Source organism: Anabrus simplex, chromosome 5, assembly GCF_040414725.1.
Source record: "Anabrus simplex isolate iqAnaSimp1 chromosome 5, ASM4041472v1, whole genome shotgun sequence".
Lineage (NCBI taxonomy): Eukaryota > Metazoa > Arthropoda > Insecta > Orthoptera > Tettigoniidae > Anabrus > Anabrus simplex.
The window spans coordinates 301,489,777-301,504,762 of NC_090269.1; the positions used below are offsets into that span (position 1 = coordinate 301,489,777).

General features: G+C 39.5%; 1 protein-coding gene across 3 annotated transcripts in view; it reads right to left on the reverse strand.

The window, feature by feature from the left end:
- The window catches only part of LOC136874854 (AP-4 complex subunit epsilon-1), a 163,568-nt gene that overhangs the window by 95,380 nt on the left and 53,202 nt on the right, over positions 1-14,986 (reverse strand). For all 3 annotated transcript variants that reach the window (XM_067148535.2, XM_067148536.2, XM_067148534.2), the window contains one exon: positions 3,438-3,605. In XM_067148535.2, the coding sequence (XP_067004636.2) occupies positions 3,438-3,605 (168 nt within the window). The remainder of the gene's footprint in view (positions 1-3,437; positions 3,606-14,986) is intronic.

Consider the following 14,986-nt stretch of genomic DNA (forward strand, 5'->3'; position numbering starts at 1 on the left):
CCTGTGTCCCGTGTCTCGGCACTCTGTACCGAAACACTCCGCCTCAAGCTCCTAATGTTGCGGAACAAGTGAATGTTCCAGTCTGCCCAACCCTACTTTACACCCTCAATCTCATAAACAAGCAACTTTCTACAGTTTAGTTCATCGAGTATTAAATATTGCACTATCCCCTTCTAACCGGAAAAAAGAGTTTGAATATATAAAAGAACTTGCAAAACTTAACGGCTGTAAACCTAACCTGATAAATAAGATTACTGGTAAAATCAAATAAAAAAATACTACAAATTTAATTCCAGATAAGCCCAAAAGAATAAACACTGCCACCTTCACCTTCACTAACCCTGCCATATACAGCATTACTAACCCATTTAAGAAGCATAACATCAGAATTGCCTACCGAACCCACAACACTAATCGGAATATATTCTTTAATTCCAACTTGGTAAATACTTCTCAGGACAAATTTTCAAACTCTGGTATTTACAGACTCAAATGCCCCCAGTGTGAGTTCTCTTATATCGGACAAACTGGCCGCAGTTTTAGAACTAGATACCTGGAACGTGTATAATGCCTTGAAGCATAAAAAGTACTCTGCCAAGAGAAAACACATGAGGGATTCCGGCCACAATTATTCTACAATTGATCAGGACTACCACATTATAAAATATGTAAATAAAAGCAGCCTAATGACTGGATTAGAAAATACATACATTTTCTTGGATCAACATTTTAATAATAATAATAATTTGAATGATGTCCCAGAGAACAACAGCCCATTAATTGAACAAGTCCCCAAGTAACTCACTAATTTTAATATAAATCATAACAATTTCACAAAAATCTTCAATTATAAACCTTTAAATACCCCTCCGGTCGTCATAACAGATTCCACCTTACCCCCTCCCCATAATACAACTCCGCTGCCAGCTTCCAGCACTCTCATTGTTGCGCCTACCCCTCCCGTCCCAACTTACTCTCCGCCTAAGCAAGCTCACAGATACAACACACGCAGCAACGGGCATACGTTTAACAGACCCCCTCGAACGGCTAATGTCTCCGGTCAACGCTCATCCAACATAAGAGGTAAGCGATCTTAGACTCCCATTCTGAACACCCTATTTTCAAGGCCCGAGTACATCTTTTTCCCTTTTCCATTTTCCAGATTCCAGTTCACGCATTCGGCATCTTATTTTTTCCGTTACGATCTTGAACTCCCAGTAAAAATGAAGCGGCTTCAGGCGTGATCAATTCCTGTCTCCTACAATATGCGATTTCTCTTGCCCGTCTCATGTATCTATACAAGATTGTGATTTAATTTTTTCTTCATTCAAAAGAATATAATCATCATTTTTGTCATGATGAACATTCTTATTAACTGACTGGCAGCTATGAGTTTGATTATTACACTGCCAGCTCTGTGCTGTACCTTATGTTTTTAAACTCTGGCAACACGATTACGTGTTTTTTCTCACTTAGCCATGATGAACACTTATATATTTTCACTCCTGTTTTATATTTGAACATTCTGATTGACTGGCTGGTAGCAATGATACCCTAATGATTTTAATTATTTCACTACCAGATCTGGTAGCATTAACATCGGAATGAACAAAAATTATCACAAGTTTAAACATTAGAATACAAACACTGTGTACTTACCATATTTCAAGAATAATTCAGCAACAACAAACCAGTACAAACTAGAGTTAAATGTGGACCCATTTTATCTTGTTTTTATCATTTCATCCACTTTTAAACGGCCTGTTATAGCGGGTCAAATTTTATGTGTATAGATTCGCTTTTAATAGACAATGTATGTTCCAATAATATATATGTAAATATGTAATAATTCCACATATACCGTTATAAACTTTATTTGATGTTTACTAGACTCAGGCTACAATGAGATGACACTTTACATAATAAGCAACTTTCTAGTCAATGAGAAATGATCCATTATACTACTGTTATATTTACTTTTATGATCTGTCAAATTGGGTCAGTGATATGAAGACATCAGTCCTTATGTGATGTTTTTGAAACCGATTTAATGTATAACAGCTGAGGATGACCCCACAGGAGTCGAAACCGGTACTGAATTTACTGCATCTTGTAAATAAACATTGTATTCATAAGGTGGAGGCTTCTATATTATTTTTATATTGTAGTAGCAATCAATACGGAGATGAAGCTCATAGATTATGATAAGCATCGTTGCGCGACATCTGGCGTACACTTTACGAACTAGTACTGTTGTTGTTTACACAGCAAAGCCAAACTATAGAATTCATGCTAGGAACACGATTCACATAGAGAAATGTTATATAATGTTATATATAGTGTATGTGACACAGTTGTTGGTTTAAGATAATAACGGTGTAGAAACTTCATATCGATCTATCACATTCTCGATTCAATTCAGATTTCATTTTCATTCAGTTGGCAGCACTACCGGAACCGGGACAGCTCCCTCCTTACTCCTCAACCCTGTACACAAATGCATCCAGATAAAGTGTGCCGATAATACACCCAATCTCTCTTGGGTGTCTGTGGGCGAGATTCAATTAATTTTGTCGGGTTTTAACACCAAATGTGTCCTAGAGATATTCTAAATGCCGACATCGTACAACATGGAGTGTCGAATAGATTTTTTTCTGCCCTTCAAAAATCCAACTACCTCTGCCAGGTATGAACCTGCTATCTTGGGATCCGGAGGCTGGCACTGTACCACTGATCCACACAGGCAGCTGACTGATAGATGAAATGAAATGATATTGAAGTGTGTTGCTGGAATGAAAGATGACAGGGAAAACCAGAATACCCAGAGAAAAACCTGTTGCACCTCCTCTTTGTCCAGCACAAATCTCACATGGAGTGACAGGGATTTGAACCACAGAACCCAGTGGTGAGAGGCCGACGTGCTGCCTCCTGAGCCACGGAGGCTCCTTGAATGAATGAATGAATGAATAAATGAATAAATAAATAAATAAATAAATAAATAAATAAATAAATAAATAAATAAATAAATAAATAAATAAATAAATAAATAAATAAATAAATAAATAAATAAATAAATAAAATACAGACCCACTTTAAGCACTGCTTATAATTAACAGACTCTTTGGGAGATTTAACACAAAAGGTAAAAACAGCTTTACAATGAAAACTAAGGAAAAACTAAATAATTGTTCTCATTTCCATTACCTCTTTTTATCACCTTCATGAGACAATGACAGTCTGGTTACACTGATTCTACAATTAATTGTTAATATACTAATGTACACCAAAAAAAATTGCAAACGCATTAAACATTCAGATTCCTAAATATGGTGTTTACCACCAGCAAAATAAAATGCTATAAAAACAACATCCTAATAGCTTATATAGCATGCCTCTCTAGACAGAACATATTTTAATAATATTTTTCTCATACATACTTGATTTATCTGTACAGCATCCACAAGAAACTGTAAGACCACAGCTACCACCCCAGGGTCCTTGTCACTAAGTAACGCCTTGACATTTACGATATAATGGTAACACTGGTCTGGGCACACCTTCAAGAAGTGATGGAGGGCAATCACAGCTTTACTTCTAACAAATTCCTGAGGAGATGAAAATACAGTGCTTTAAACCATTTTACAATTTTTGAAATAATAAAATCCAGGACAAAAAGTTAAAAAGGTAAAAAATATTATCTGCAAAATCAATACAGCAATATTCTGATATATTCAGATATGTCTGGGAATTTATTACATGAGGAAAAGAATCTCTTAATGCCAAAGGTTTCATTCATCACTGATTCACCATGGATTCTAATATCTGGGATTGAGTACATCATTAAAGATCTAACAGATCCAGCAATTCTGAAACTGTATGGATATGAGCCTTCCTCTCAAATTGAAAATATAACTACCGAAGATTTTCTGATGACGTTGTTTTAGACAGAAAGATAAAACATCTGCACGATCGTTATTGGATTTTGCTATTAGTAGTCTGGTAGAAATACATCTTCATCTAAATGAATCAAAATGAAATGTAATAAATATCAAACACAGTAAACTCAGAGAAATTTCAATGATCAGATACCCTGAGGGACACAAACTATAAAATACCTTGGTGTGAAGCTCTCTGACGAAATATGTTTAGTAAGACATTTAAAAATTTAGAGGATGATCTAAACTCACTGACAGTGTTATTAGATGAACATAATATATATGGCCAAGATTAATTTACTCTTTGAAGATGTTACATAAGATACCAATTTCCTTTATGGAAGATATTGATATATTATGAAGAATATCTGTCAAAGAGGTAATTGGGCTACTGTACATGTCCCAATGACATAATACAGGGAGCATAAAGACCCTGTAGCGGAGAACCGAGGGATAGGAGCGCAGAGAAGGGGTGACAGCGAGCATAGTGCTCACAATGGCGAGCAGACATAGTCGTCTCAAAGATGATGATGATGATGATAATAATAATAATAATAATAATAATAATAATAATAATAATAATAATTTTAATTTTTTATGTCCCACTAACTGCTTTCAATGGTTTTTGGAGATGCCTTTTCTCAAAGAAGGGGCATGATTACATCTAAAGAAACTACACTTACCAGCTGAATACAAATAAATAAATAAATAAATAAATAAATAAATATGTACCGGGTGGTACACCTCCACGTCGCTAATTCAAACTTTGCGCCAGTTGAAACTCCCCTACTGGAGGAAGTCTGAACTTTATCAAATGTGTTAATTTTCAAGTTTCTCAGAAGATGTCACTACTTGAAAATTTTGAAGTTTCTGAACTGGGTCGTTTTCGATGTATTTTTGTTTTGCCTGTAGTAAGAAGTGTGAACATTCTCTTCTAGAGGACACTACTGAAGAACTAGAATGGTGCACCCTAGTGCGAAGTGAAAGAATTTGGAGAAATTTTTATTTCAGAAGTTTGTTTCTTGTTAAATTTCTTTCTGTTATTGTTTAAGTTGGCTGTATAACCCTTTCTTTCCCCTTGTTTTGAATTTAGCCAATCCCGAATTTCTTTAATTAATTTATGACCAATCAGGTGTATCTTCTCCAAATTGGATATGTTGCTTAACCCTAGCCAATAAAATTCTTGTGGGAGGGTGTTCTCATTCCTGAAACGCCTCGAACTTTCCGCGAGAGTATATAAACTGCTGATTCTCGGGTCTCCGGGCCACTTCAGTAACATCTTTCAGTGTGTAAAGTACGTAGCAGGGGGCGGGAAGCGCCTCTTTCTTCGGGCAACAGTTCAACAACAAGGTAATGGCCGTTAAATAACTTCTTTTCTTGTTAGCTCAGCAGTTTAACTCTCGGGGCAGGTCCAAAGCTTTTCCACCATGTAGCTTTTCCCTAAAATGTAAAGACACTTAGTATCTATTCTCTTTTAAGCTACATATTGGGATAGAGAGTGCTTAACCCTCTCGAGCTCCCACTCATATTGCATTGAGATGAACTTATTTTTCACAACCGTTTCTTCCTTAACGTAATGTAAATTGTTTCATTCTAAAGTCACCTCTTTAGTATGGGATTAGCCCTTGCAGTAACGGTCTAGTGCCAAGTAGATTTTATATAAAGTGTGTTAGGAGTGCAAGAACGCCTCCTCTCAAGTTGGTATTTTAGAGGCCACGTAATTAACCTTTCCTTACTTAATAGGCCTCAGTAGGTTGGGTATTTTACCCCTGTTTTCGTGTCCTTGGAGGACAACTTGAAAGTGGAATTTGGTGTGGCCTTGGATAGGCTCGTACTTAAGAGCAGATTGCTCTTTCAAAAAATTTTGTTTCCTGCGCGCCTCGAGGAGGCTTTACTGTGTAATTGGGAGCAAGTGCTCCTGGGCATGATAGGGGTCTTCTGCCCCTTTGTTGAATTGTGTATATCGTAAAGTTGGGCTAATTGCTCAAGAATTGAGAGTCCGGGGCTCGAAGCCCAAATCCTGTGAATACTGTAATTGTACTTTTGTTGCCTTGCTACTCTGTACCTGCCATTCTTGTTATTTCTTGATTTTGCTAAAAAAAATATATCCTTGTTAAATTTTATCTTAACCTTAATTTTGTATTTTGGGACCTGTTCACCCCCGCACCTTCTTTCACCTCTGCTGTTCCACAGATACCTCAGAACAAAATAAATAAATAAATAAATAAATAAATAAATAAATAAATAAATAAATAAATAAATAAATAAATAAATAAAGAAACAAACAAACAAACAAACAAGCAAACAAACAAACAAACAAACAAATAAATAAATAAATAAATAAATAAATAAATAAATAAATAAATAAATAAATACAGTAGAACCTCTGATACTGGAGCAAAGAAAGGAAAGATGGTTTCAGATAATGAAAAATTTGGATAATAATTAAAATAATATTTTTATAGTTAAGACACATTTTTTGATGTTTTAGATTAAAGTTAATAAAGACAATAAATATACAATGCTAACAAAGCATTTTAATAAACCCAAACTACTGTACATGTTTAGAACAAACCATGTTCCATAGTGCATATACTTATACTGTACATATGGCACAATTTTTTGAAAAAGTCGTCTACTACCTTTTGTTTTATCTTTTCACATCATTTTCTAGCCAATATGTCACAGCACCATTTCATTAGCAGAACATCAGAAGGCTTTGATTTGCCACTTCACAAACTGAGTTGGCAACGGAGAAAGGAAGGGGACAGTCAAGGCTGAAGTCCACGTATTCCATTACTCAAACCCCCTTTGCCATAACTTAATGCAGCAAACAATGAAACTAATGAAAGGGGTAAAACAGGGTTGTCAATAGAGAAGGCAAGGAGGCACTCAAGGTCAGAGGCCACGCAATCCATACTCATCCCCTTTGTCATAATATAACGCAACAAGCAACATTCCCTCAATTCGAAAATATTTATTTTTGGTCATTTCAATTAAACGGTATTTCAGTTAAAAGTGTTCTGGATAACAGAAGTTCTACTGTAAATAAAACTGAAATCACCAGTATTTACAGTAGATGTTGAAAGTTATTTCCTTGAGCTGTAATGCATGCTTCACATCTTGTAATGAGATTTTGAAATACACTTTGCAGTTCATGGACACTGATGGAACGCACAGTGATCCAAATTTTGATTTCTAATTTTTCTGCAGTTCCAGAATTATTCCTGTAAACATTTCCTTTGAGATTTCCCCATAGATAAAAGTCACATGTACTTAAATCAGGCAAACGAGGAGTCCATAAGCCTTTACTGAAGATTTGATCATCATCGAACACTTCCTGCCACCGTCGCAAAGAATTACGCGCCATATGGGCCATTGCATCATCCTGCTGGAAACAGCAGTACATTTTTTCTTCTTTAGTCAGTTCAGCAAAAAAAATGATTCAAGAATGTTGTGAATGTAACGGTCAGAAGTAATCGTATCTTGAAAAAAATATTGGACCAAAAATTCATCGGGCACTAAAAGTGCACCATATATCCACCTTCACATTGTGCAGAGGTCTCAGCTGTAAAATGTGTGGGTTCTCTGTATCCCAGATCCCACTGTTCTGTGAAATGACATAGCCACTCAAACAAAACCATTCTTCACTCATAAAAAAAAAAGTTCGGATCCATGATACCATCACTGACACTATTCATTACACAAACAAAATCCTGTCATAAGTACGACATCGTAATTGGTGTAAAACCATCAATTATTATGTTTAATATACACTGAAGAAAATGGAAATTGCAACACCCAGAAGGAATAGTGCTACATTGCTGCAATTGAACATGCAGGACGAGTGTTCGGTTGTGCTTCGATGATTACACCTTCAGGTCCCTCTGACCGCAAGTTTGGACAACAATCAATACAAGATGTGCCCAACACGAGCTGCAATACATTGATGAATTCATCGAGGCATGGAGTCAATAAGGCCCTGGATCGCTTCCTGAGGGATTGTGGCCCATACTTGCTGCACTGCATGGATCAGTTGTTCCAGAGTTGTGGGTGGCTGAGGACGGTTGGCCAGTTGTCGACCCATCAGGTCCCACACGTGCTCAATAGGACTGAGGTCTGGGGATCTGGCGGGCCATTCTAAGGTTGTGATGTTGTGGAGAGCTTCTCTGGAGATGCGTGCAGTGTGAACCCGGGCTTTGTCCTGCTGAAACATCCCATTAGTAATGTTCACCATCATAGGGACAACCACTGGATTGAGTACCCTATCAACGTACTGTCGAGCAGTCACAGTGCCCTCAACAAGCACTAATTGTGATTTCACATTAAAGCCAATAGCTCACCAGACCATAATGCTTGGTGTTGGCCCTGTGTGCCTCTCGACAATAAGATCTGGGCGGCCCCTCTCCCTGGTACGTCGGCGGACAAGATTCCGGCGATCACTGCAGGCAAGACAGAAGCGCGATTTATCAATAAAGATGATCCTATGCCATTCGTCGACCCACGTCGATCTTTCTCGACACCAGGCCAGCCTTACACGTCGCTGCTGTGGGGTCAATGGAACACCTTCTCCAGGGAAATGGGCTCGTAAGCCACCTGCACGCAGGCGATTACCAACTGTTTGTTGTGTAACGTGGGGTGCCACAGCTGCTCGAATTTGCGCTGCTGTTGCATGGGGTTCCATCTGGGCCTTCCGAATGATGCGGCGATCCTCTCTCACAGTTGTCTGTCGCGCTGGGCCTGTGCCAGGTCTATGAGTGTGGGTACCTTCATTTGACCACAGCTGCCATACACATTGTACCGTAGATGCCTGTCGGCCAACAAGTGCAGTGACAGTCCTTAGCGTCCAGCCTCACACAGCCCAATTATCCGAGCCCTCTCAAACGACAGTTGTTGATAGCGTGCTGTTCTCTGTTGTTGAGGGATGTTTGACAGGGAACACTTCACTGCACAGACTGCAAGTCAACTACGCCACACCAGAGTCCGTATACTGGAGTTGATTCCTCCGCGACCAATCACGTGGGGAGGCCTGTAGCAACAATCCAATGGGTCTGAAACTTTGATCGTTTACATACCTACATGGCATCGTTCCATATCTTGAAAATCAACATAAACGACCAATGCCTTCATGGTGTTGCAATTTCCATTTTCTTAAGTGTATTTTAATTATAGTTTATATAAGGCTAAATTATATTTTATTAAAGATTAAATATGATTAATATATGATTTCCCTGTAAATATGTAGTATAGATTTGTATAACCTCAAAATCTATAGAGTCGAAAGTGGTAGAAAATTCCATAATGTTCGTATGTTAAACTTATTGTATTACAATTTGGTATATAGGAAAGGTTCTGGAAACTTACTGTAAGGTTTTATTATCCAGATACATGTAGAGACATTACGAATGTTGTAGATATTTCGATAGGTGTTTTTAAATACTGAAGGAAAGTTCGAGTATCCATTTGATTAGCTGGTCGATCGATGTTTCGAGTGTGTTTCATTAGAGTGTTGCAAGAACTCTTCCAGAAGTCGATCATTCTAGATGGTTGATCGAGTAGTATAAAAATCGAGCTGTCAGTCAGAGAAGGCAGTTCTAAGTTCGCAGTTCTTAGTTCCTGGGACTCAGACAAGTGATGAACTGGGAGTGACTGTTGGGCTCCGAGGTGGAGTCTGAGTATTGGTCTCAAGTGAGTGAGGCGGTGAATTCAAGAGAGAGTATGTTATAGTGCGCACGTCAGTGTTGTCGATATCTGTACTTGTCAGAATCGACTTCAGGGTACTCCGCTATTGAGTGTTGTATATAGTGTCATATGCGACTTTGTATAATTGTTTGTGACGTACATTGTGAATAAAGTAAATTATATAAGGAAGTGAACGTGTTCTCCTGTGATATTTATTTACGTCAAATAAAATCTCATCACAGAACGATAATCCCCATGGCACTACAGCCCTGAAGTGCCTTGGCCAACAAAGTGACTGCTACTCAACCCAAAGGCCTGCAGATTACAAGGTGACGCATGGTCGGTGTGACAAATCCTTTGGTCGTTACTCTTCTTTTTCTAGACTGGAGTTGCCATCTTACCATCAGAGAGCTCCTCAACTGTAATCACATAGTCTGAGAAGACTCAAACCAACACTCAGGATGAAGTAAAAGTCCCTGATGTGGCCAGGAATCAAACCCGGGGCCTTGAGGTAAGAGGCAAGCACGCTACTCCTACACCGCAGGGTCGAACAATATTCATTAGCCAATCGCAAAATTTTATTCCTGCAATAAAATCTGCTGGCTGTATGTTATGGATTGAATGATTCCAGAAAGTTTGTAATCAGGAGAATAGGTATGAGGTTATCCACCTTTCAATACACTATATCAGAGGAACACATTTTCAAAACATCCTTTCTCCAGCAGCTTCTAGTTCAGAGGAATGAGAAAAATCTAATAGAAAATGGAATTTTGAATCTGACTCCCTCAAACCTCCTTCTAGTTAATTGTTGTATTTTCCATGATTCCCTAGAATCAAAGTATTCACTTAATACCATATAATTAGATATTAATACAAATTATTTGGAGAAGGGACATTTTGGAAATATAGAAAGGATAAGAGATGTTTTGGAAATACATTTGAAATTATTTATTAAACATGCAAAAACTAGACAACTAGATTAAAAGTAAAGTGTACTAGTAACCAGCATAATTAAATTTTTTAAAAGCTCAAGAATTTCATAGTAATCTAAGGCATCTAACTCTTAAGTGAATATTAATGTTAAGTTCCCAGGTGATTTAAAAACTTTAAATGTCTTTGGAAGGAGTTAAACAACATCCACGTCTTCCATCAATACCCCTTCATCTTCAGCCTCAGATGGAGTAGCTTAATTAGTGTCTCTATTAACAAGGTCTTTATAGGACTTAAGGACCTGATTTGCCTCCCATTTATCACCAAAATGCAAACTCAGCAGTTTATTCACATCTGTTTTCTTTACTTCTTTAATAGGAATGTTTGTTGGAACAATATGAAGGTTAAAATCAGGAAAATTAATACCAGGCTTGAGGACTTTCTTTGCTGCTCCTATGTTATTGTTATAGTGTGGCTCACCTATGAGAAGAATGGAGCCATTTGGCAATGGATTGTGCCTTATGAAAAATCAGATAAATTGCTTTGTTGTTGCAAACCTGAAGTGCCACAGTTGAGGTTTCTTCAAGTACATCAGGGAGATATTTTTCCATTTGTGAATTGTACAGTCATCCACTAATTTGAAAACAGTCCCATAATTATTAAAGATTTTCAGATAGTCATCACGTTGAATTATTGTGTCTGTCTTTTGGAGTTCAAGTTCTATTCTTCCGAAAACTCAATCCGATGGGATGAATTAGTGACCTGGTATGGGGAATATGAACTCTATTTCCTTAATGTTGCTTGGGGCACAGACACTCAACCAGCACATAAGCATACAGATCATGGAAGAATTCTTGTTCTGGCCCCCGCACCCATCTGAGAACAGCCCAATTTTACTGTAGCCTTCCATGGTAGTATTTTGTTAACACTGGAAGACTGCTAAAGAAATCTGTGCTGAACCTTTGGCACAGACTGCCTCAGTCCATGCTTAGATAAAAACTTTGTCTTTAAACTGTTCATTTTTTGAAGTGCCCTCACAGATTGTGAAGTTGTATAAATACAACTGGCAGCTATAATAAGCTGCCTGCTTAAGTATTTTAGGTAATACTTGTTTTTTCTGGCAGTCAACGGAGTAATTAAAAGAAATAAGTTTCATAATGATAGATCCGTATTGAACTGTGATTACAATAGAGTAAAATACGACGTAATCTTCTTCGAATATACAACAGCTAAGAAGAAGCCAGCATTCAACCTACTATTCTTCTTTATTACATCATTTAGTGCACAGTGGACTTTTATAATATACGGCGCACCGAACTTTACATAACTTCCGCTCAGTGCTTCGTCAATTGGAAGAGTTATTATTTTTAATATATCACTACTCAATTTCCCACATGGTATGTACCTTTAAAAAGACTGTACTTGTGTTTACATTGTTTATGTTTTCTTCGATATTTATGCTTTAATTTACTTCAGGCTGATGATGACCTATTACTAGGTCGAAACTAGTCAACCTATGTAATTTTCATTTTGTATTGAAAAGGTGGACCAATAATAATATATTATTTTACTCTATTGTAGTCAACGGAGTATGTAATTTCTCCTGTCTCTTGATCCCTCAAAAGGGAAGGGATGCCTCACTCTTCCACTTGTGTACAGCTAATACTGTTTCATAGGAAATGTCACCTCCTTTAATTCCGAGTCGGTATTGGATGCATTTGGATCAAATGTCAACTGCTGGTGACCTAAAACTTAGGAGGTAATCTTTCACGAAGATATTGTGAAAATAAGAGTACTTCACTTTTAAATTATCAATGACATTCCTATTATACTGTTGGTGAAGGTTTGCTATTGATAAGTAGCTCGGCAAATAATGGCATGATACTTGGGCTGCCCTTCAACAGTCTGATTCTAGAGGACAAGGCTCTCAACAAATTCCTTCACAACAACCCTTCTGGACTGATAGCAGTGAGAAACATGGTCACCGCCTCTTTTCTCTTTGGGGAGTATCCATATTGAAAATGATTCCTTGTATTCTATTCTCATTTATATCTAGGATGTTACAGAAAAGCATCTTGCATACCTGTATTAGTTACGTTTCCTTGTCCCTGGTGCTGGGCACAAAATAGCAATTCCAACTTTCATTACTTTGTTTTCTTTCATCTGCCACTCTACAACTTCGTGGAGATTCACTATGAGTATACTGTATTTCTGAACAAAACTGTCTTGATAAACTTTTCCTCTCTCGGTATAGGACAGACAAAATTTATGAACGTCCTGCATAGATAACTCTTTACAATACAAAACACTACTGACGTGTGTATACTTTGGCATCTGTGGTAGTCTCTTCTGAGCATAGACTTTTTGTTTAACATTTTTCCTCCACTCATCCTCACTCCTGGTACGTTTTCTCCCTTTTCTCAAGGGAGCAGGAACTATTACACTGTTTTGTCACACTATCTTCATTTGACGCCCGCCCCATGGTGTAGGGGTAGCATGCCTTCCTCTTACCCAGAGGCCCCGGATTCGATTCCCAGACAGGTCAGGAATTTTTACCTGGACCTGAGGGCTGGTTCGAGGTCCACTCAGCCTACGTGATTAGAATTAAGTAGCTATCTGACGATGAGATAGCGGCTCCGGTCTAGAAAGCCAAGAATAACAACCGAGAGGATTCGTCGTGCTGACCACACGGCACATCGTAATCTGCAGGCCTTCGGGCTGAGCAGTGGTCGCATGGTAGGCCCAAGGCCCTTCAAGGGCTGTAGTGCCATGGGGTTTGGTTTGGTTTGGATCTTCATTTGACAGTTTTTTTGCCATTATCTAGCATGGAAACGAATCTAACAGTAAACACCTGACAAAAAGTATGTCCAAATGTATACACTGACTGACAGAGCAAATGCAACACCAAGAAGGAGTGGTCAGAACTTTATGCCAATTGCAGGGTAGACTGACGTCACTGAGGTATGCTCATGATGTGAAATGCGCCGCTGTGCTGCGCACGTAGCGAACGATAAATGGGACACGGCGTTGGCGAATGGCCCACTTCGTACCGTGATTTCTCAGCCGACAGTCATTGTAGAACGTGTTGTCGTGTGCCACAGGACACGTGTATAGCTAAGAATGCCAGGCCGCCGTCAACGGAGGCATTTCCAGCAGACAGACGACTTTACGAGGGGTATGGTGATCGGGCTGAGAAGGGCAGGTTGGTCGCTTCGTCAAATCGCAGCCGATACCCATAGGGATGTGTCCACAGTGCAGCGCCTGTGGCGAAGATGCTTGGCGCAGGGACATCTGGCACGTGCGAGGGGTCCAGGCGCAGCCCGAGTGACGTCAGCACGCGAGGATCGGCGCATCCGCCGCCAAGCGGTGGCAGCCCCGCACGCCACATCAACCGCCATTCTTCAGTATGTGCAAGACACCCTGGCTGTTCCAATATCGACCAGAACAATTTCCCGTCGATTGGTTGAAGGAGGCCTGCACTCCCGGCGTCTGCTCAGAAGACTACCATTGACTCCACAGCATAGACGTGCACGCCTGGCATGGTGCCGGGCTAGAGCGACTTGGATGAGGGAATGGCGGAACGTCGTGTTCTCCGATGAGTCACGCTTCTGTTCTGTTAGTGATAGTCAACGCAGACAAGTGTGGCGTCGGCGTGGAGAAAGGTCAAATCCGGCAGTAACTGTGGAGCGCCCTACCGCTAGACAACGCGGCATCATGGTTTGGGGCGCTATTGCGTATGATTCTACGTCACCTCTAGTGCGTATTCAAGGCACGTTAAATGCCTACCGCTACGTGCAGCATGTGCTGCGGCCGGTGGCACTCTCGTACCTTCAGGGGCTGCCCAATGCTCTGTTTCAGCAGGATAATGCTCGCCCACACACTGGTCGCATCTCCCAACAGGCTCTACGAGGTGTACAGATGCTTCCGTGGCCAGCGTACTCTCCGGATCTCTCACCAATCGAACACGTGTGGGATCTCATTGGACGCCGTTTGCAAACTCTGCCCCAGCCTCGTACGGACGACCAACTGTGGCAAATGGTTGACAGAGAATGGAGAACCATCCCTCAGGACACCATCCGCACTCTTATTGACTCTGTACCTCGACGTGTTTCTGTGTGCATCGCCGCTCGCCGTGGTCCTAAATCCTACTGAGTCGATGCCGTGCGCATTGTGTAACCTGCATATCGATTTGAAATAAACATCAATTATTCGTCCGTGCCGTCTCTGTTTTTTCCCGAACTTTCATCCCTTTCGAACCACTCCTTCTTGGTGTTGCATTTGCTCTGTCAGTCAGTGTAAATATAAAAAAATGTATGTAAAACCACTATAACTTAGCAGAAAACTACATGAAGCACAAGACTTAAAAGCATTACTGCACCATAACTTGTAGATAAATTGTTTTCCTTCATCTCATACTGCAACAATGTCACCACTACATA